The sequence below is a fragment of the Oryctolagus cuniculus genome, chromosome 7 (genome assembly GCF_051225735.1).
Source record: "Oryctolagus cuniculus isolate XC-2025 breed Fujian yellow rabbit chromosome 7, ASM5122573v1, whole genome shotgun sequence".
Taxonomy (NCBI): domain Eukaryota; kingdom Metazoa; phylum Chordata; class Mammalia; order Lagomorpha; family Leporidae; genus Oryctolagus; species Oryctolagus cuniculus.
In genome coordinates, this window is record NC_142873.1 from 87,689,229 (window position 1) to 87,711,241 (window position 22,013).

Consider the following 22,013-nt stretch of genomic DNA (forward strand, 5'->3'; position numbering starts at 1 on the left):
GATAGATAGAGATAGAACCCTAAAAAATTTTGTAAACATTGGTGCCCTGCCTGTGTGCTCGCTAACCTGTTATCCCCTTTGTGGAAACTGTGGTGGATAACCAACCTAGCTGGATGCAGGGGGCTATTACTCATCATTTTCTTGCTCCCTTCCCTTCTAGTGGCCTAATGACCACTAAAGTAAAGGGATGTCTTAAAACAATTATTAATATGAAATTTAAATGACCACAGTGAAGTGTTAAAAAATAGCCCTAGCTGATAGAATAAAAAAGGGAGAGAACGATCCAACTGGGAAGCGAGATACACAGCAGACCCATAGAATGGCAGATGTCCTGAACAGCACTCTGGCCTCAGAATCAGTCCTTAAGGCATGCGGATCTGGCTGAAAAGCCCATGAGAGTATTTCAGGCATGGAAAGCCAAGACACTCTGGCAAAAAACAAAAAAACAAAAACAAAAAAAAAAAACCAAACACCTAAATGAAAGATCTCCGTGAGTGAGATCCCAGTGGAAAGAACGGGTCATCAAAGAAGGAGGTACCTTTCTCTGAAGGGAGGAGAGAACTACCACTCTGACTATGACCTTGTCTAAATATGATCAGAGTTGGTGAACTCAAAAGGCTTCCATAGCCTTGGCAGCTCATGACAAGAGCCTAGGGTGATTACTGAGGCCATAAACAAGAGTGTCAATTTGTAAAGTCAACAACAGGAGTCACTGTGCACTTACTCCTCATGTAGGATCTCTGTCCTTAATGTGCTATACATTGTGATTTAATGCTATAACTAGTACTCAAACAGTATTTTTCACTTTGTGTTTCTATGTGGGAGCAAACTGTTGAAATCTTTACTTAATATATGCTAAACTGATCTTCTGTATATAAAGAGAAACGAAAATGAATGTTGATGTGAATGGAAGGGGAGAGGGAGAGGGAGAGGGGAGGGTTGTGGGTGGGAGGGAAGTTATGGGGGGGGAAGCCATTGTAATCCATAAGCTGTACTTTGGAAATTTATATTCATTAAATAAAAGTTAAAAAAAAATAGCCCTAGGTTTTATGCAAATAGTACAATTGCTTTTGTATTTTATGTACCTTTAGGAACTTCTGAATCTCTTTACCTATAGCGATAGACAAATAGAAAATGACATTTGCATCTTAGAAAATGTGTAGTGTTTAACTGCATAGGTGTGTGGTATCTAGGAAACAGAAGGTATGCAGAAAAGAGTTAACATTGTGGGCCTGGGATTGCCACCTTCTGAAAGGACTGCTTGTCAGTCTGGTCCTTGATCAGTTCCTTACACTGCAATGAAAGTTGCCCTCAATGATCAGAGCGCCTTACTATATTTAGATTGTTTGTACAGATAATATTGTTTTTGCTGAACATCTGCTTTCACTTTGGCAGCTTGCTGTAGGCTGAAGGTGCACATATGACCAGCTTCCAATGTAGAATTTGGGCAGAGTCTCTAATGAGGTTCACTGATCTATAACATTTCACATGTGTTGTCACATTTTGTTGCTGAAGGAATTAAGTGCATCCCTTGTGACTCTACTGGGACAGAACTCTTGACAGCTTTTCCCTTTTTTCCTCTAGACTTTGTCCCAATTGCCTTTTCCCCTTGCTTTGTATCCTTACACTGTAATACATCTTAGTTGTGACTACCATTATATGATGAGTCCTGTGAGTCCTTCCTGTGAATCGGCAGTCCTGGAGATGGTTTTGGGGACCCCTGACAAGGAAAGGAATAGCCACTGGGCTGCTAATCAATTGCCCTGCAGATGGATGCTGAATTTTCCTTCCAGGAAAATAAATAGACTCTTTTGTCATTCAGTACAGACTTATATTCATACCCCTATATTTTGTACAGTATCTTCTTTGCAATGTTAGTGCTCATTAAAAGTGGCATAATATTTACCTCATATATAACGAAGCCAATGATTTTTTCAAATTAAGTCAAGGACTCTAAAATTAAGGTTTCTACAACTGTTCTTACTTGATTACCTTACTTGCAAATATCAAGTTTAACACAATATTTACTTTTAAATTTCTGTGGGTAACATAGGCAGAGTTGCTGTGGAAACTAACTAGGTTTTTACGACAGAATATATGGTGCTGAGGCATGAAATTTAAAGACTATATACAGAAACTCAGCATATGTATTGCTAGGATGAGGTACAGTTAATGCAGGAATTGTGAGTCTGTCAACTGTGCCTTTCTAAACCTGAACCTTAATATTACATGAATAATTTGACATTTAAATACCACCTCTTCTGTTTTTGAAAGGCAAAATATGTGTAGGAGAGAATCTAACAAGCTGATTGATCATCTTTCTGTACATTTAAAAATATCTGCCTGAGCTAAAATATAGTAACAGAGAAAATACTTAAAAATCTAATGCTCAAATATATTTAGTAATGTATCTAGTATTTAAGTATTTAGTAAATTATTCACAATATTCACTTAATAACTTTTTTTTTGAGAGAGAGAGAGAGAAAGAGAGAGAGAGAGAGGTCTTCCGTCCGATGGTTCACTCCCCAATTGGCCGCAATGGCCAGAGATGTGCCAATCCGAAGCCAGGAGCCAGGAGCTTCCTCTAGGTCTCCCACACGGGTGCAGAGGCCCAAGGACTTGGGTCATCTTTTACTACTTTCCCAGGCCACAACAGAGAGCTGGATCGGAAGTGGAGCAGCTGGCCCATATGGGATGCTGGCGCTTCAGGCCACGGCGTTAACCCACCCAGCCACAATGCCGGTCCCACACTTAATAACTTAACTTTGATAAGTCACTGGCTCCTATAATCTTTCATTTTTAACTGAAGGTGCCAGATTCTCCCCATATTGAATATAAAGTTATTTCCATCTTTGTTCCTTTACTCATCTAAAGCAGAACTCAGGAAAGTGGAATATTGCCATCAACTGATCTCTAGGATCTGTACTATGTGAAATATAAGTCATATCTATCACATCTCAATAAAACTATCTATTTCAACATGCAAATCCAAACTAGGATATGTCTTTACCCACATTGCAAAAAATAGTATTGTCTCTCTGCTTAGTAGCTAAAAGCCAAATTCAAAACTAATGACTTTTTTTCTGTTCACCTCATTAAAAGTACAACTTTGATCTTATATTTGTAGATTCTATATTTGCATTTAAACTTTTAATGGTTTTAATTATATAGCATTTAAGAAAATACTTTCCATACACAATTGCTTTTTCTGATTTTAAAACCATGCATTTTATGCAGTAAGATGTTTATATTGATTGTACTCCATCATATTTCTAAAAAAATGGAAAGGAAATAACTCATTTTGTGGTATGATACATTTTTTAAAAGATTTATTTTATTTATTTGAAAGGCAGAGTGACAGAGAGAGGAGAGAGGAGAGAGGAGAGAGGAGAGAGGAGAGAGGAGAGAGGAGAGAGGAGAGAGAGAGAGAGAAAGGGATCTGCTAGTTCACTCCCCAAATGGCTACAACGGCTGGGCCTGGACCAGACCAAAGTCAGGAGCTCCTTCCGGGTCTCCCACATGGATGCAGAGGTCCAAGCACTTGGCCGTTCTCTGACACTTTCCCAAGCCACTAGCAGGGAACTAGATTGGAATCTGAACAGCCCGGACTCGAATCAGTGCCCACATGGGAATTCCAGCATTGCAGGGGGAGGCTTAACTTGCTAAACCACAGTGATGGCCCTGATATGATATAATTTTATGTTGTTATTTTTTCTAGGGAGACTAGAATTTAAACTGTTATGATTTTAGGAAGTATGAAGATTATTGGATACAAAATATTAAAATTTAATATGAAATGAAACTAAGGAGCTGAAAAAATTTTTACCCAATATAGAATGAATGGCAAGCTGCGGCTGATTCATACAGATGAAATTACCTTCATTTTAACTAAAGCAATTTTTCTATGTAAATGTAAATTAGTTATGACACCATCCTTGTCAGAAAAATCTGGTTTCTCTTATGAAGAATTTAAGAACAAATAAAAGCAATATAGTAAAGATTGAAGAACTTTGTAATTACTTCTAATTAAATTATTAGAAGGTATTTCTATAATATCTGCTTATTAGTCTTTGTATTCTTCTGACTTAACCTATTTTAGTCTACTCATCATCCTTTGTATGACTCTTAGCTCTTATTTGCTCTTGAAAGTTAAATAATCACTTCTCAAGTTCTCTAAAAATAAATTACAACTTTGTCTTAATTTTCCCTCAATGTTTTGTTTTGTTCATATCAAAAGTTCTTTTACTATGACTTTTTATATTCTGCTGGGGGAAAGCAACTATAAAGACAACAAGTCTGAAACCTAGACGTTCATAAATATAACAAAGACAGCAGTGATACTTAATTTTTAAAATACATATTATATATGTCCTTCCGTATTGCCTCATCAGTATAAATCTTTCAATACTTCACTTAGTTATTTATCTGTAAGAGCTATTTATTTTGCCTTTGACATAGTTGAGGTATGAATTCTTTCTTAGTTTCCTAATTTGTGAATAATGACATAACATAAAATTCATCCATAAAATGCAGTAAAATATAAGGGAAAATCTTGTGACCCTGGTGACTGCATATATGCAGGAAAATAGGAAGGAAGGAAAATATCCCTTTCCATTTACTCTTTTATTGTATAGATTGGCTCCTTCTGGGTTGTCTGAAAGCCTACTCGTTCTTTGCTACATGGTAGGAAGCCTCAGGCTCATGGATATTGACATTTCTGTGATATAGTGTTTTTAAATAAAAGAATCTCAGGGGGCCAGTGCTGTGGCACAGTGGGTTTTGCCACTACTTGCAGTGCTTGCATCCCATATGGGTGCCAGTTCGATTCCTGGCTGCTATGCCACTTCTGATCCAACTCCCTGCTAATGTGCCTGGCCAGGCAGCAGAAGATGGCCCAAGTGTTTGGACCCCTTCACCCATATGGGAAACCCAGATGAAGCCCATGGCTACGGGCTTCGGCCTGGCCCAGCCTGGTTATTGTGGCCATTTGGGGAATGAAACAGCAGATATAAGATCTCTCTATCTTTCTCTCTCTTTGTAACTCTGCCTTTGAAATAAATAAATAAATCTTAAAAAAAAGTAAATAAATAAATTCTGAAAAATAATAACAAAAATGAAATAAAAAAAGATCTCAGGTTTGAGCTAAGGCAAAAGTGCATGACTGACCTCAAATGAAACACTTTCAGCAGCAAAATTAGAGATTATAAATGCAAAAGAAGGCGGGCTTTGGAATAACTTACAAAATATAAAATACCATGACAGCAAAACTTCTCATATACAAAAATACTATTGTTATTTTTCATATTTGCTAAAAATTAATGGCAATTATAATCAACATGAACAATTCTGTTAAAATCAATTCTATGAATTTCCATTCTAAAAGAAGTCTATCCACTTTACATTTACTTTTAATTTTGTGTGATTGACATAACTCAAACAAGAAAGCTGTCATAAAAAATCAAGGACATATAAAAGCAGTTCCTAAAACTTCTCTTCAAGGAGACATCCACATGCAATAACAATTTTTACTTATTTGAAGGGGTACTGAGAATTACCTCAATGATCCTGTGCTTTCAAAGGGATAAAAATTCTAAAAATTGAAATTGCCTAGTTATTTTGTTAATTTGCTTGTTAAACTGTGCTTTTTCCTTAAGTGACTACAGTGATTTGATACTTATGCTATTATCTTAAATGAAAGCTAGAGACAAGAGTAACAATTATGATGTTTTATTTTTCCCAATTTAAGAGAATATTCTGATAACTTATGATTTTAATCTACAAAGTTTAAGATTAATATAGAGAAATAATTAATATCAGAGGAAGAAAAATATATTACTTACTTTTCCAGAAACGATCTTTTCATAAATCTGAATTGGTTGGTCTGCAAAGAATGGGGGGTAGCCAGCTGCCATTTCATAGATTAGCACTCCTAATGCCCACCAATCCACTGCCTTATTGTAGCCCTAAGATAAACCGACACCAATGTCAATTATTACTTAAGTTACTCAAAAGAAAATGAAATCACAGGTAATTTCAAAATTATCTGGAAGCATGTTAAAAAGCTTTTAAAGCAGTTGCTAAGCAGCTATTCAGAATATAATTTTTCAAATTAACATATTGTTTTCAGGTCAGAACTAAATTAAACAAAGAGAATTTCCAGACAATAGAATTGAGTATTAAGAAAGATTATCAAATCCTCTTCCTAAAATAATTAAGAATATTATAGACAATTTCACTGGTATAATTTAGGTATTGCTCAATCATACAGAGGGAGCTGGATTTAATTACATCTTACAAGTCATAATCTTATGAATCAGATTATACATAACACACCTAGAAAGGTCAAAAGTTTTGAAACAATACAGTAGATATTGAAATTCACAATAAATACTGGAATTGACTTCAAAATATATTCTTGGAGTTAGGAGAGTAAATGTAGTGGGATAATCCCATGCATTTCACAGGATCTCGTGAATGCTAAATGGTTCATATGCAATCCAACTAATGTAAGTATTAAAGTATTCTTTTGTTAACAACTGTTTTGCTTCTCATCTTTAAAATAAATTCAAGAAAAAACCCTAGTACAACATAGGGTTTTTGAGGACTATATCAAATCAAAGGGAATAATATTTATAAGTAGTGCTTTGCAAATCGAATGTACAATTCACAGGTTGTCTGACTTTTAAAATATTAAGTGTACTAAAATTACCATCTTGAATATCTATAAGAAAATAAATAATAGACACATGTAATATGTAATAACATATTAACTTATTTATATAGTTTTAAAAATAAACTATGATTGGTGTTAACTTGCACTAAAGATTATTGGGGAAAAAACCCAAAAGCCACCTGATCTTGAGAAGAAATAATCTGAGTTCTTCACAGATCTTTTGTTTTACCCTCAATGTACCCTCTAATTACCATCCCCACTCCCTACATTTCACCATTTTGTGAAAATTTTGGCTCTACAAATTATTTAGTTTTCAAATTATTAACTAAAGTTTAATACTACTATATGGAGATTTTCTTTTCTCTTTTTTCCTGATTCTGTATGTTTTTAAAGGGAGGAACTTGTATTAAAAGAATAACACTTTGTTTTACTAATAGAAATGGGCATCAACTTTGTTTAACTTTCATTTCTATGTTTTAAATTGTGTGCTAATCTTCATAGTAAATATGCAAGAAACAAATTAAATCTGGGTATAGAGAATTAAAACAAATCAATACAAAAAATGCTCCATTTAATAGACAAATGGGCAAAAGACATGAACTAATAACTTACATACACACACAAAGAAATACCAAATGGGTAGTAAGCATTTGAAAAACTAATAATCAAAGACATGAGAAATAAAAAAGTAATATCATTTATTGAGTATTAAATTAGTAAATATTTAAAAAATGAGAATAACCAGTACTAGAAAGGGTGTGGTGAAACAGGTAATTTTATACACTACTGCTAGGAGTGTAAAATGGTACAAATTTTTTGAAAAACAATTTATCAATATGTATCAAGAGCCTTAAAAATATTCATACCCTTTGACCCAGTAATTCCACTTCTGGGAATCTATCCTAAGGAAATAATGTGAAATACAGAAAAAGCTTTATGCACAAAGATGTTTATCACAGTTATTTATAACAGCAAAAAATAAAAAATGAATAAAAAGAACCAAAAAAACCAAAATAGTAACAACAAACAAAAATAAAAAGAAAAGTTGAATATTCAGCAACAGAAGAATGGCTACATACTTTATGGTCCATTTGCAAACAAGCCAACAGAATGTTTGCATGCTTGTTATCATGCAACTGAAAAAAGTCACACACTCAAAACTATCCATTCGCTATGATCCCAACTATGATAACATGCATTGGAAAATATATCAAAATGTTAAAAATAAAAGAGGCTGACTCTGAGGGTGGGATTGCAGGTTTTGGAGTTGTTTCTTCATATTTTTCTGTTTTTTAAAATTTTGTACAATTTATATCTGTTACTTTTACAATATATATACATTTGTAAACCTTGTGGTGCTTATTATATCCCATGGTCACATTATTTGTTAAAAGTAAGGAGAAGAAATCTGCTAACAGCAATGATATTTCGATTATAAAATACTAAAATATTACATAAGATTTAAATGATGAATGCTAGTAAGAGGAAAGCTATAAAAATTTTATTTTACTCTAACACTTCTACAGGTTAACCAAATTTCAATTATTCAATATATGACCATCCAGGCATGTGCCCAATGGCTTTCCCTCTCCTTGCTCCTATTTGTGTCCAATTCTTGTTAAGGTTCTTCTTTCTACTTTTCTCTATCAAAGGATGGTAGAAGAAAGGGAAAGAGAAGTTAATGCATTTTTTAAAAGATATGTTTATAGCTTTTCTCACCACATTTCATTGTTTAGAAAACTATTACTACTTTCAGTAAGACTAAAACCAACTCAATTGCTTTAAAATTCCTTTTAAAGTTGTAAATTTGAGACAAAAGAATGGACAATGAGCATATATCCTACGTAATTTTGTTTCTTTTTTTTCAAAATTTAGTTAATTTATTTGAAAGAGCAAGAGAGTGAGAGACAAAAGATAAAGAGGGAGAGAGAAAGAAAGAGAGGGAGGGAGAGAGAGAGAGAGGATAGGGAGGGAGAGGGTAGGGAGGGTGAGAGGGAGGGAAGGGAAGGGGAGGAGGGAGGGAGGGAGGGAGAGAGAGAAAGAGAGAGAGAGAGAGAGAGAGAGAGAGAGAGCGAGCGAGCTCCTATCTACTGTTTCATTTTCCAAATGCCTACAATGGCCCCCTCTGGGGCCAAAGCTGGGAGCTAGGAGCTCAACCCAGGTCTCCTACGTGGATAACAGAAACTCAATCATTTGAGCATTTACCACTGCTTCCCAGGTCCACATTAGCAGGAAGCTGGAGTCAGGAGAGGAGCCAGGTATGAACCAGACACTCCAATATGGGATTTAACCACTAGGTCAAGTGCCCACTCCTAGATTTGCCTCTTGAGAGAATCAGCAAGTTTCCCCACTCAAGCATTAATGAGGATAATTAACAAAAGACTGTTTTTTTGCTTCAAAACATGTATCTAAAAGGCCAGATTTATTCACACAGTTTCTCAGCCCAAAGTTAAAATTAGGGGGTTAGTGGTAAACTGTAATTATTTCTTAGTTATCATGCATGGGTAGATAAAAATTTATAATATAGAACAAATAAAAATATAAAATTAGACCAATAAGCTAATTTTTACAAAAGTCCACAGTGATGCATGCTTATATGTCTACTTCTTATATATTGACATTATAAATATACCTTGCTCAGGATTATTTCTGGAGCCAAATATTCTGGGGTGCCACATAATGTCCAAGTTCTGCCTTTAACTCTTTTGGCAAACCCAAAGTCTGTGACCTATAAAAGGAAAAAGAGCCTTCTGAGAATTTATTGTATCTAAATTGAAATCTAAAAATTCAGGGTTAAAAATAAAATGATGAAAAAATATAAAAAAATTAAGTTAGTCAGTTTAACAGATTAATTTGTGACAACTTAATGAATGAAGTTTAGGACAAGCCCAATTAGAAACTCTCTCCCCTAATCAAAACAAAGAAAAAACTGAAAACAACAATAACAAAAACTCTTTTCAGTCATTATCTTAAGGTCCCAGATTTAAGAAATTAAAAGTGAAAATAAAATGTTAAAATAAAACAATTTTAATGAAAATGAAACGATAAAAGTGTTCCTTAAGTTCAACATTAATTGCACCACCAGAAGTACAAAAACATCAATGGGAGACCTACTGATAATTGTATAAAAGGGGTGCTCTCACTCTCTAATGCTAGAAATGGAAAAAAAAGCATTGTACTCAGTTCAGTAGTGGTATTTTGGGTTCCTTTGGCAGTTGTATTATCGTGGTAAAGAGAAAGGACTATGGAATCACACCTGCTTGAGTTAAAATTCTGATGCTACCATTTACTGGCTGTGCAACCTTGCTATGCCTTAGTTTTGTTAGCCTTAAAATGAGGATAACAACAGTATTGTCACTTCATAGGGTTATCAGGATTAAAAGACATAATACAATTTGGTTATCCAAAAACTCTTGTGACAAGAAGTGTTTCAGATTTCAGGTTTTTCCTGTTTGGAATATTTACAAATATATAATGAGATAATTTGGAAGATAGCAAACAGTTTAAACATCAGATGAATTTATGTTTCAGATACATCTTATACACATAGTCTGAAGATAATTCATACAATATTTTAGTGTTCCTGTGTTTGGACTGCCTCTGTCACAGAGGTCACGTGCAGAATTTTCTACTTGTGATGTCATGTCAGTGCTCAAAAAGTTTTAGATTTGGGAGTATTCTGATTTCAGATTTTCAGATCAGGGATTCTCAACCTGTACATGGCCTGACTCTAATGAATGTTCACAAATTTAGCTATTATTTCCTTATTGAAGAGCCTGTGCTCAGCTCACAAATATAGATTATGGCTAATATTAAACAGGTTCCATCCTAGAGGGAATTTTTGATTCTCTATAAAAGTGGAAGAAATATGGGCTCAACTGAAAGATATTAGGAAGAAGTAACTGTCTCTTTCAAAAAAGAAAAATCCAATATTGATATCTTATGTTAAGTTTATAACTGTCTTGCCTAATATTTTTGCAAATATGTCATAAATAACATTTTCAAGTCATACCTGGATATAACCTTGATGGTCAATTAAGAGATTTTCTGGTTTTAGATCTCTGTAGATGAGGTCTAGTGAATGGAGGTACTCGAATGTTAGCACTATCTGAGCTGCATAGAACCGTGCATGGGGTTCACTGAAAAGAAATAAAACAGTAATTTTCTGTAAAATAGTTAACAAATATATAAGTAGATCAACCATGAAAATTAACATATGGAGAGGTATTTCAGGAGCTAAAAGTACTTTTTCTTCTAAAGAATATTTTTAGTTTCTAAATATTTAATATTTAATATTCTAAACTGTCTTCAATTAATATTTTATGTAAGGGATAGCATATGCTGAAAACACACCTTAAACTAGCCATCTAATTGTAAGCTATTATTGCCTGTATTTTAATATATTGATGTCTTTATAATTATGTCTGACCTAGAGAATGACTGAAAAGCTAATGTGCCAACTGGATTTTCTATCAGTCACTGCTAAAGTTAATAGGCTCTGCTAAGGTTTGAACAGAATTTGGGTTCCCCAATTCATGGCAGGCCTTGTAAATCCCAAAGTTTTATGTTAACAATTAATGGATTAATGATGGTTGTTGATGGATTAAAGGTGGAGATGATACAGTTATGGTGTCTAGAATAGCAGCCTAATGAGAGGTCTTTAGGTCATTGAGGGTGTGTCTTGCAAAAGTAATTCCCCCAAAGGTAATTCTTGGTTACTTAAGCCAATTTCAGCCTAGCTTACTGTTTCCTAGCTCATGATGAGGTTCTCCATCTGCACACATTCCACCATCCATTGCCCTCATCAGACACCAGACTAATATGACCACCTAATCTTGGATGTGAACTTATGAAATTGTAAGCTGAAATAAACTTTCCTTTCTAAGTAGTTCCTCTCAAGTATTTGTTAAAAGTAATGAAAAATTGACTAGTATAGGCTCTACCTTTCTCACAGATTTCAAGTGCTTAAAGAATTTAACTATAGAGAAGCTTTATAACTGCACTGATTTGCAGATTAATTTCATTTTGTTTACTTATCTATTATCTCCTGTTATAAAAATTACATCTACTCAATATAGAAAAAATAATATATTGGTGAAGAGTAAAGAACACCCACAGTCTCATACAGAAACCAGAGATACAATTTTGGCCTGTGACTTTCCAACTCTTCTACTATGCATGTCTACAGAGACAAAATGTGGGTATAATCTGTGAGTTTGCATAAACATGTACTGTTCTTGCATGCATATATTAAATCAACATATCAGTACAATTCAGTGTCACAATCTAGTACTACAAATGGATACACCAATTTTATAATTTGGGTTTCTAATTCATTTTCTGGTATTCATTCAATTTTGCTAATCTGCCAGATAAATTGCAATGATTTTCAGATTTGTGTCTTCAGTGAATGACTGTAACAACAAATTGAATTTCCTTCAAGATACAGTCATGCATTTGATCTTGTAGTACCAGAAATAAATTTTTTTAAAAAAGATTATATAAGTATACATTGCTCCCATTATTTACCATCACTTTCCCAGGTCCTAGTCAAGTTTACATCAGTAAATACTTGTTGAATGAATGAATAGATAAAGTAAAATACTTTGAGGGGCAATATTTTATAATATTCTTCCAGTTTCATCCCATCTCAATACTTTAGCAATCTACCTTTGCATGTCAAATGTCAAGGAATGATGGGAACATTGTAAACAGAGATTGGGAGAATCATCCCAGTCATTGAAACATTAAACTTGAAAACACTTCATGTGAGAAACTTCATTTTTTTTCATGTACCTGTAAATATAAACATCTTATAATATTTATTTTTACATACTAATGTTTGGAAGAATACAGACATTACACAGATCTATCATCAAATTGCTGAACAGTGAAAGCAAAACATTCCAAATGCAACTTATTACTGGGCATTTCCAATTCATACTTAAGGAAATGCAGGAAGACAATAGTAACATTTAATGCTATAGCACCTTTAAGTCGATACATTCTAGTTAAGTAAGAGATAATCACAACGACTCTGTTGATTTTGATGAAAGATATGCTAAGCAATAACTCATATTCTTGCTGCCTCAATGTTTCTTTTTTTTTCTCCAGATTGTATTTTTTAATGTTTTTCCCATTCAAAGTATACAGTCAATAGTTTTTAGTATATTGAGGATTGTGCAACCATCATCACATTTGAGAATATCCTCAACAACTCAAAAAGGAATCCTCCTATCCTTTAGCTATTACTACTCCCTAACCTTTCTATCATCCCTAGTCTTAACACCCCAATCTATTTTCTCCACATATACAAGTGTAAGTTTTCTTTAAAAAAAAAAAAAAAAAAAACCAACCTTAGAGTACTGCAAGGGAAGACTTTCAAAGTTTTCCTAACATATTCTCTATTTTGTATTTCCTTCTTTTCTAACCCCATGGTTTGGAGACACAGACATTAAGCCCAGTTCTCTGCATTCCCTTTGGTCTGGTACCTATCCCAGAATGCACCATTCTCTTCAAAAGTAAGGCAGATTAATGTCTACTTTTCTAAAGCTTCATCTCATATCAAAGGACACCACTGTAAAAGGCAAAATACTTCATCTCTACTATGATCATGGAATGTCTTTGACAAGTTGGAGTAGGCTTTCCTTCTTTTTTTAAAAATTATTTATATATATATATATATATATATATTTTTTTTTTACCAGAATAAAAGGAAAGGTTTTATTGTCGGGGGAGGGAGGACCCAACAGGCTGCTTCTCCATTCACAAGAGAACAACCAATTATTTATATATTTTAAAACCTCAATGTAACAACCTCAAGAATTATATTTGTGAAAACACTTTTATCATCACAATACCTTGATATCATTTTTATCATTTTTGTATATATGCCTTTCTCCTCTTCATCCTTTCAAATCTGTCTCAGAGTTGCATCATTAATATTTGTTCAGTAAATACTGCTATTTTAAAATTCAATTAACCTTTACATTTTTTGGCAATTTTTAAATAATGGACCTTTACAATGCTTACTAATGGTAGAATATTTAAATTGATTTCATAGTGCTTTTACTTGACTCTTTTTTTTTTTTAAAAGATTTATTTTATTTATTTGAAAGACAGAGTTACAGAGAAAAGTAGAAACAGAAAGAGCGGTCTTCCATCTGCTGGTTCACTCCCCAGATGGCTGCAATGGCCGGAGCTGAGCCAGGAGCCAGGAGCTACAAGCTTCTTCTGGGTCTCCCACGTGGGTGCAGGGACCCAAAGACTTGGGCCATCTTCCACTGCTTTACTAGGCCATAGCAGAGAGCTGGATCAGAAGAGGTGCAGCCGGGACTAGAGCCGGCAATGCCTGTGTGGGATCCCAGTGCTTCAGGCCGGGGTTTTAATCTGCTGCGCCACAGCACCGGCCCCTTACTTGACTCTTAAAACCCATATATGGTGTGGCTTCCTGTTAATGTTTCCACTTAATGCTTCATATAGCTAAAATATTGGTTAATTAAATGAAATAAAATTTTGACATTGGTCTTAAAAAAACTTCTGGTTTAAAACAAATACAGCATATGAAGATTTGAACAGGGGAAAAGCATTAGTTACCTGAACCTTCCAATTCTTCTTAGATGTGAAAACATTTCACCCCCAGGAACATATTCCATAACCATGTATAAATTAGAATTATCCTATGGACAATTAAGAAGGAAATAAATCAAAATTTATAAATACTAAAAAGGTACAAAAGTTTTTTTAATCACACCATGTTGAATTAGGAAAAAAAATCTTAAATCCAACTGACAGACTAAATAACATTGAGATATAAAGAACAGATGGAAAATGCTCCAGCTTTTTTATAGTGGGAACTCATTTTCTTTTCACTCCTTGTTATTTTGTCCCAAATTAGTCTGGGACTTTTGCTGGTCCTGCTCTTTTAGGGGAGATTTAAATATTGAACAATTAAACCTTGAGGCAATGACTTAAAGCTTCTGCATATGCAGAGAATAACTAAGTTAAAAAACAATTTTTAAAAGTTAATAATATCTAGATTTTATTAAAGAGACATTAATAATTTTAGTATATTAAAACGTAGGTGCTCATGTGATTTAAAGAATAAAGTGGGGTAGGAGGTTAAAATATTATATATGATTCAATAGTGCAGACAGATGTGAAGTATCATTCCAAAAGCTAAAAAGCTGCCAATTTAAAGAATATCTAGTGCAACTTTGCCAGACATTTGAACTGTATAGCAAAGCTGTTCTGCCTTGTATAAGTGAAAAGACCAGAAAATACAAATTATGAAATAAAAAGATGGTGAGATCCTGGCAGAAAAGATTTAAAAGAAGTAAAGATATGTTAAAGACATTCAGTTGCATGAGTGTAAGAATTTGCTTAATAAAGCATCATTATGGTTATTGATCACTTGAAATATTTGATTTTGTAATACTATCTCATGAATAATTATACATGTCACCTTGAACAATTAATTTCCCTAGACAGAATTAAAATCTTTTCAATTATTATTAAAGTTTATAAGCACAAAAAGATTTAAACACATAAAATCTAGAAACATTTAACTTTTACTTATACTCTCTAGGTTTACTACCTGGTTAGCTCTTACTAAGCTTTACATTTTAAAAAATAATATCAGTTGTAAAATATCTTATTTAGATGTTGTAAAAACTTACCTTAAAAGAATATTCCAGTCGAACAAGAAAAGGAAAATTCACTGCCTGTAATATTCTTTTCTCATTCAGGGTATGTTCTATTTGCTTCAGTTTAACAACCTGTGAGAGATAAATATATTTTAAACAAAATTATAGTTACTATCATTTTAAAAGAAATGTTTTCCATACAATAATGAATGTTGATAAGCAAAACTGATAAACTTGTACCATCCAGGCTTATTTGATTAAAAAACCCAAACCAAAAAAATCTAACAGAGATAAACCCTGGTCTCAAGAAGGTCAACTATGATTTAAGTGAAGAAGCAGAAGTCAGGGCAGGCGCTGTGGCATAGCCAGTTAAGCCACTCCTGCAGTGCTGACATCTAAAACAGGTACCAGTTTAAGTCCCGGCTACTTCACTTCTGATCTAGTTCCCTGCTAATGCGCCTGGGGAAGTAGCAGAAGATGGTCCAAGTGCTTGGGCCCTTGCATCCACGTGGGAGACCTGGAAGAAGTTACTGGCTCCTGGCTTGGGCCTGGCTCAGCCCTGGCGTTGCGTTCATTTGGGGAATGAATCAGAAGATGGAAGATCTCTCTACCTCTGCCTCTCTGTAACTCTCCGTTTCAAATAAATAAAAATGAATCATTTTTTGAAAAAAGAACTAGATCCATAAAAATTACTTTAAAATTAATGTGAAAATTTTAGCTCCTAAAGACTTACAGGCCATGGAAGAAGCTGGCTCAAGACATCATGTTGAGTGAAATAAGCAGGACACAGAAAGATTCTGCATGTTTGGTCTTATTTGTGGGAAATAATATTTTTAAAAAAATCGAAAAACAAAACAAAAAAGAAAGAAATGCCTGTGTATATCAGGTAACTATTGATTTTAAATAACTCAAAAGATTACTAAGGAAATTAAGGATTAGGAAAAAGTCAATAATTAAAAACTACATGAATAAATAGTGGTATAGATTCTAAATATTCAATTACACAGTCACAAAAGAAGATATGACACACTGGAAAACAAGTATTTCATCTTTCTAACAGGTCATCCAGGATTAATCAAGTCTCCTCTGCATTGTCTATTCAATAGAAGGAGAAATCAATTTACTTTGACTTTATGAAGACTGTGATTACATCCAATCTGGGATTCTGTTTGGAACATAAGAAAAGGTGACCTTAGGGAGGTAAAAATAATGCTTTGTATATGTATAAGTCATTAGAAAGCAGCATTGTGTTTTGCTAGATGCTTTTTTAAAATAAAGATTTATTTTATTTATTTGAAAGGCAGAGTGACACAGAGGGATAAACAAAGAGAAAGATCTTCCATTTTCTTGCATTTTTTATTTTATTAATTTTTTGTTTTTGATAACATATTTTCATTTTACAGTATAGTCAAAGGCTTTATGCTCCACTAAATAAAGAGTTCAACAAACTAAAAGCAAGGGCCATAAACAACAACCAAATAAACAGATGTCACCTTCACCAATACACAGTAAATTTCAAGACGGTCACAGATCATCAAAACTCTGGTAGTATATGACTCCCACTAATTTGCCTGATAAATATCCAAAACAAAGTTTGACAGAACACTATATTTGCAGCAAAAATTATATCCATAGGCATTTCTCTCTCTTTTTTTTTTATTTAAAAAAAAAACAAATTAGCTCCCACAAATAAGACCAAACATGCAGAATCTGTCTTTCTGTGACCAGCTTTTTTTTTTTTTTTTTTTTTTTTTTGTCTTACAGGCAGTTAGACAGTGAGTGAGTCAGAGAGAAAGGTCTTTCTTCTGGTGAGAAATTTTATGTTTTTAATAGATAGCACTTATTATTCCAACCAGGAGTATAACAGCCAACTAAGACTGAATGTACCGTAGGCCTGGTAGGAAGAGAGTTTATTGGTAAAGGAGAAAGATCATGCATTTTTTTTTTTTTTTTTTTGGACAGGCAGAGTTAGACAGTGAGAGAGAGAGAGAGAGAGACAGAGAGAAAGATCTTCCTTCCATTGGTTCACCCCCTAAATGGCCGCTACGGCCGGCCCACTGAGCTGATCCGAAACCAGGAGCCAGGTGCTTCCTCCCGGTCTCCCATGCAGGTGCGGGGCCCAAGCACTTGGGCCATCCTCCACTGCCTTCCCGGGCCACAGCAGAGAGCTGGACTGGAAGAGGAGCAACTGGGACAGAATCCGGCGCCCCAACTGGGACTAGAACCTGGGGTGCCAGTGCCACAGGTGGAGGATTAGCCTAGTGAGCTGTGGCGCTGGCCTGTTACCAACTTATTTTAATCAACATGATGTCCTCTAGTTGCAATCATTTGTATGCAAATGATAGAATTTCCTTCTTTTTTTATAGTTGAATAATATCCCATTACATAAATGTGTGTGTATGCATATGTATATGTTTGTATATGTGTGTGTGTATATATATATATATTTCACATTTTCTTTACCCATTCATCTGATGATGGACACCTTGTCTGATTCCATACTTTGGTTACTGCGAACAGTGCTGCTGTGAACATGATGGTACAAGTGTCTTTTTGATAAAATGTGTGCATGTCTTCTGGGTAAACACCCACTGGTGGGACTGCTGGATCACATGGAAAATCTATTTCTATTTTTAAAGAAATCTCCATACTGTTTTCCACAGTGGTTGCACTAATCCACATTTCTATCATGTCCTCACTAGCATTTGCTACTCCAGCTCTTTTGGATAACAGCTATTCTGACAGGGGTGAGGTGATTTCTCATTGTATTTTGATTTGCGTTTCTATGACACCTGGTGATGGTGAGCATTTTTTCATATATTTGTTGGCTATTTGTATTTCTTCTTTTGAGAACTGTCTTTGAGGATCTTTGCCCATTTGTTAACTGGATTGGTTGTATTATCAATATAATCACAGAAGAAGTTGAATATGGGTAAGAAAGTTATATATTCATTATATACATAAAATTAGGAGTAGACAATATTAAGCAAAGAATAATTGACTAGGGGTTAGAAGACCTGTGGTTTTTAAAATTTTTTAAAAAGATTTATTTATTTGAAAGTCAGAGTTATGAGAGACAGAGAGAGTGAAAGAGAGAGAGAGAGATATCTTTCATCTACTGGTTCGCTCCCCAAAGGTCCACAATGATGGGGGCTAGGCCAGGCAGAAGCCAGGAGCCAGGAACTTCCTCTGGGTCTTTCACATGGGTCCAGGGACCCAAGTACTTTGGGCCATCCTCTGCTGTTTTTCGCAGGTGCATTAGTAGGGGAGGTGGATCAGAAGGGAGAGAGAGGGGAAGGGTGAAGAGAGAGAACAAGAGGGAGAGGGGGAGGGAAGGGAAAATGAGGGAGGGGAGGGAGGGGGAGAGAGAGAGGAGGGAGAGAAAGGGAAAGAGAGAGGAGGGAGAGGGAAAAGGGAAGGGAGGGGGAGAGAGAAGGGGGGAAGGAGATGAGGGAAAGGGGGAAGGGAAGGGAGAGGTGAGGGAGAATGAGAAGGAGAGGGGGAGGGAGATTAGGGAGAGGGGAAAGGGAAGAGGAGGGAGGGGGAGAGAAAGGGAGAGGGGAAGGGAAATGGGGAGGAAGGGGAGGAAGAGGTAGAAGAAACAAGAATTAGCTTCATTCTGGTTCACTTCTCAAGTACCAACAATGGCCAGGACAGGGCCAAGCCAAAGCAAAGGGCTAGGAACTCAGTCCAGGTCTCCCACCTGAGTGGCAGGAACCTATGTACTTGAGACATCACCTGCTGCCTCCCATGGCCTGCATTGACAGGAAGCTGAAATTGGAAGCAGGAGCTGGTCATAGACTCAGGCACTATGAATTGGAAACGGACTTCTTAACTACCAGGCCAAATGCCCACCCCATTATTACTTATTTTAGCAAATTAAAGTAAGTAAACTCGGAGACATTTCAAAAGATAAAGTTTTTTTTGTCCTAGTTATGCGTTTTGCAAGAATAAAAATAATATTAAATAGCAGCTATTCTTCTGAGAAATATTTAATTACTATGATTTTTTCAAGATGTAACCAACTCAATAACTGACTTAACAAGTCATAACCTTACTAAAAAAATAGAGTTAAAGACTTCTTCCATAATACTTTGAATCACTAAAATGGTACTTTTTTTATCTTTTGAATATTTTCTGAATAAAGGCACATTCTATTAATTCCTTAAGGAAGGAAAAATGAAACATTATGGGTTATACATACAATAATATTTTATTGGCAGATTTAATATAAAAGATGTCTGAAGCATTTTGTTGTTGTTGTGCTACCAACACAAGTAAACAAGTCATCTGCCCTCTAAGAGACACCATAAGCAATATAGAAATGGGAGCAAGAGCTAAGTGCTCTTTGCTCAGACTGTACGAATTAGAAGGGTATAGCTCCAGAAATATCCAAGGCTATTAGATGAGAGGGTACAGAATAAGCAACAGAGAAGAAGAGCTACTGCAGAGCCTTGGGATTATCAAGCTTTAAATAATAGAAGAAAAAGCAGGACAAAACAGAAATACAGACTTAAAAAAAGAAGAAGAGCCCACGGGGCAGGAGCATAATCAGTAGAGTATGAGATTTCAGGAGTCAAGGGACAAGACAGTTTCAAAGGCATGGTGAGAACAGCCATTTGCTTAAAAAAATGTCAAATAAGATGAGCAGAGTCCACTGGACTCAGAGTTGAGGTCACGGAATTGGTGACACTTGGTAGTGCCATTTCAGTAGAGTATCAAAAGAGAGGGGATAACTACAGAGGAAAACAAGTTGTTGTGGACTATATAATTAACAGGATGGAAGTAAGTGGCTAGAGTAACTGAACTATTTTTTGAAGAATCATGGTTAGAAAAAAATATGAGAATGAGATGAAGATACATAACTAAATATATGTATTGGTATATTTAATTTTAGAGACTTACTCCTGAGCCATAACCCCTTTTCATGTTAAAGATGAAAGTTTAGTTAGATTGGAGATTGAACTGAAGTCTCAGATCAGTCTAATGCTAGGCTGTACAATATGGTAAGGATTAGCCACATGTGGTTATTTAACAGATGAGTTATGACTAGTTCAAATTCAGGTGTATTCCAAGTATAAAATACACTTCAGATTTTGAAGCCATAGTATGAAAATGCAAGATATTTCAATACTTCTTATTTTAATTACATATTGAAATAAAAATTATTTGAATGTTTTGGGCTATTAAACATGTTATGAGAACTGATTTCAACTATTTTTACAATTTAAAGTATGGCTGCCAGAAAATTTTAAATTGTGTATGTGGCTCACATTATATTTCTGTTGGATAGCATGAGTCTAGCCACTATCTGTAACCCTGACTTCTAGTTCAGTTCTGTTTCCTCCACATTTTTCTATCTATATCCCAATAGGCTGAAAAGTTATTCCTGGGAACATATCTTTAAAATAATATATCAAGATTTATTATTTTTCTTTTTCTTTCCTTTAATTATGATTACTAGTGAAGTAGAAGTTTAATATTTAAAGCATGAATACTTCAGATATCCTGAGTCATTAGGTTAAGCAACATGGGGTAAATACTTAAAAATTATTTTTGTTATATGTAGGTTTAAAATTTTTCTTTGCTTTAATTGGCATTTTAAGTTTATTGAACCCAATCATGTTAAATAAGAGTTTTCTACAATAAAACTGCTAAATTTCTGATACCTTAATCTAAGATTTAAAAATTGATTCCTACATTTTCCCAAAAGGCAGAAAGTATTGGACATGCTTGATCTATACATGCTGAATTCAATATTTTGTGCATAAGCATACACATGCATATTATGTATAATTATTGAAATAATAATGTATCTTATATACTAAAGTCCTTATGCATCATATAATCACAATAAATAAGAATAAAAATTGAATATAACAATAACATCATTTGATTATATCAATACAGGTATTATGCTGCATCTGTTTAATAGTCTAGCTAATAAAACTGAAGTTTATCCTGCAGGTAGATACTGAGGAATACACTAACCTTCTGCTTATCTAAGATCTTCATAGCATAATACTGTTCAGTGGCTTTATGTTTCACCAGCATGACTCTTCCAAATGAACCCGTTCCAAGGGTCTTTTTCCTTTCAAAATCCTCAAGTCCGGCATTATTCTGTGTATACATGAAAAAAAAGACCCATAAGGCTTTAGAAAAAGATTATGGTAATTACAATTACTTTGGCAATATATAATCAGAATGTATAATTTAATTTATAAATATCCATTTAAAACAATAAAAATACTATTGATATTCTAAGTCATTGGTCCTGTTTCCCCTTTTGAATAAGAAAGGATCTAATATCTGAAAATATAACTACATTGCCAAATACAGCATAATAGTAATGGGAGGGGCCGGTGCCACGGCTCACTAGGCTAATCCTCCGCCTTGTGGCACCAGCACACCGGGTTCTAGTCCAGGTTGGGGCACCGGATTCTGTCCCGGTTGCCCCTCTTCCAGACCAGCTCTCTGCTGTGGCCAGGGAGTGCAGTAGAGGATGGTCCAAGTCCTTGGGCCCTGCACCCCATGGGAGACCAGGATAAGCACCTGGCTCCTGCCATCGGATCAGCGCAGTGCGCCGGCCACAGCGCGCCGGCCGCAGTGGCCATTGGAAGGTGAACCAACAGCAAAGGAAGACCTTTCTCTTTCTCTTTGTCTCTCTCTCTCTCTCTCACTGTCCACTCTGCCTG

The 22,013-nt window shown here is 34.9% G+C and overlaps 1 protein-coding gene across 8 annotated transcripts in view; it reads right to left on the bottom strand.

The window, feature by feature from the left end:
* PRKACB (protein kinase cAMP-activated catalytic subunit beta) overlaps positions 1-22,013 on the bottom strand; it is a 226,672-nt gene that overhangs the window by 18,253 nt on the left and 186,406 nt on the right. For all 8 annotated transcript variants that reach the window (XM_070076958.2, XM_070076962.2, XM_002715892.6 and 5 more), the window contains 6 exons: positions 21,310-21,438; positions 15,352-15,450; positions 14,270-14,352; positions 10,686-10,812; positions 9,306-9,401; positions 5,841-5,963 (listed from right to left, as the gene is read on the bottom strand). In XM_070076958.2, the coding sequence (XP_069933059.2) occupies positions 5,841-5,963; positions 9,306-9,401; positions 10,686-10,812; positions 14,270-14,352; positions 15,352-15,450; positions 21,310-21,438 (657 nt within the window). The remainder of the gene's footprint in view (positions 1-5,840; positions 5,964-9,305; positions 9,402-10,685; positions 10,813-14,269; positions 14,353-15,351; positions 15,451-21,309; positions 21,439-22,013) is intronic.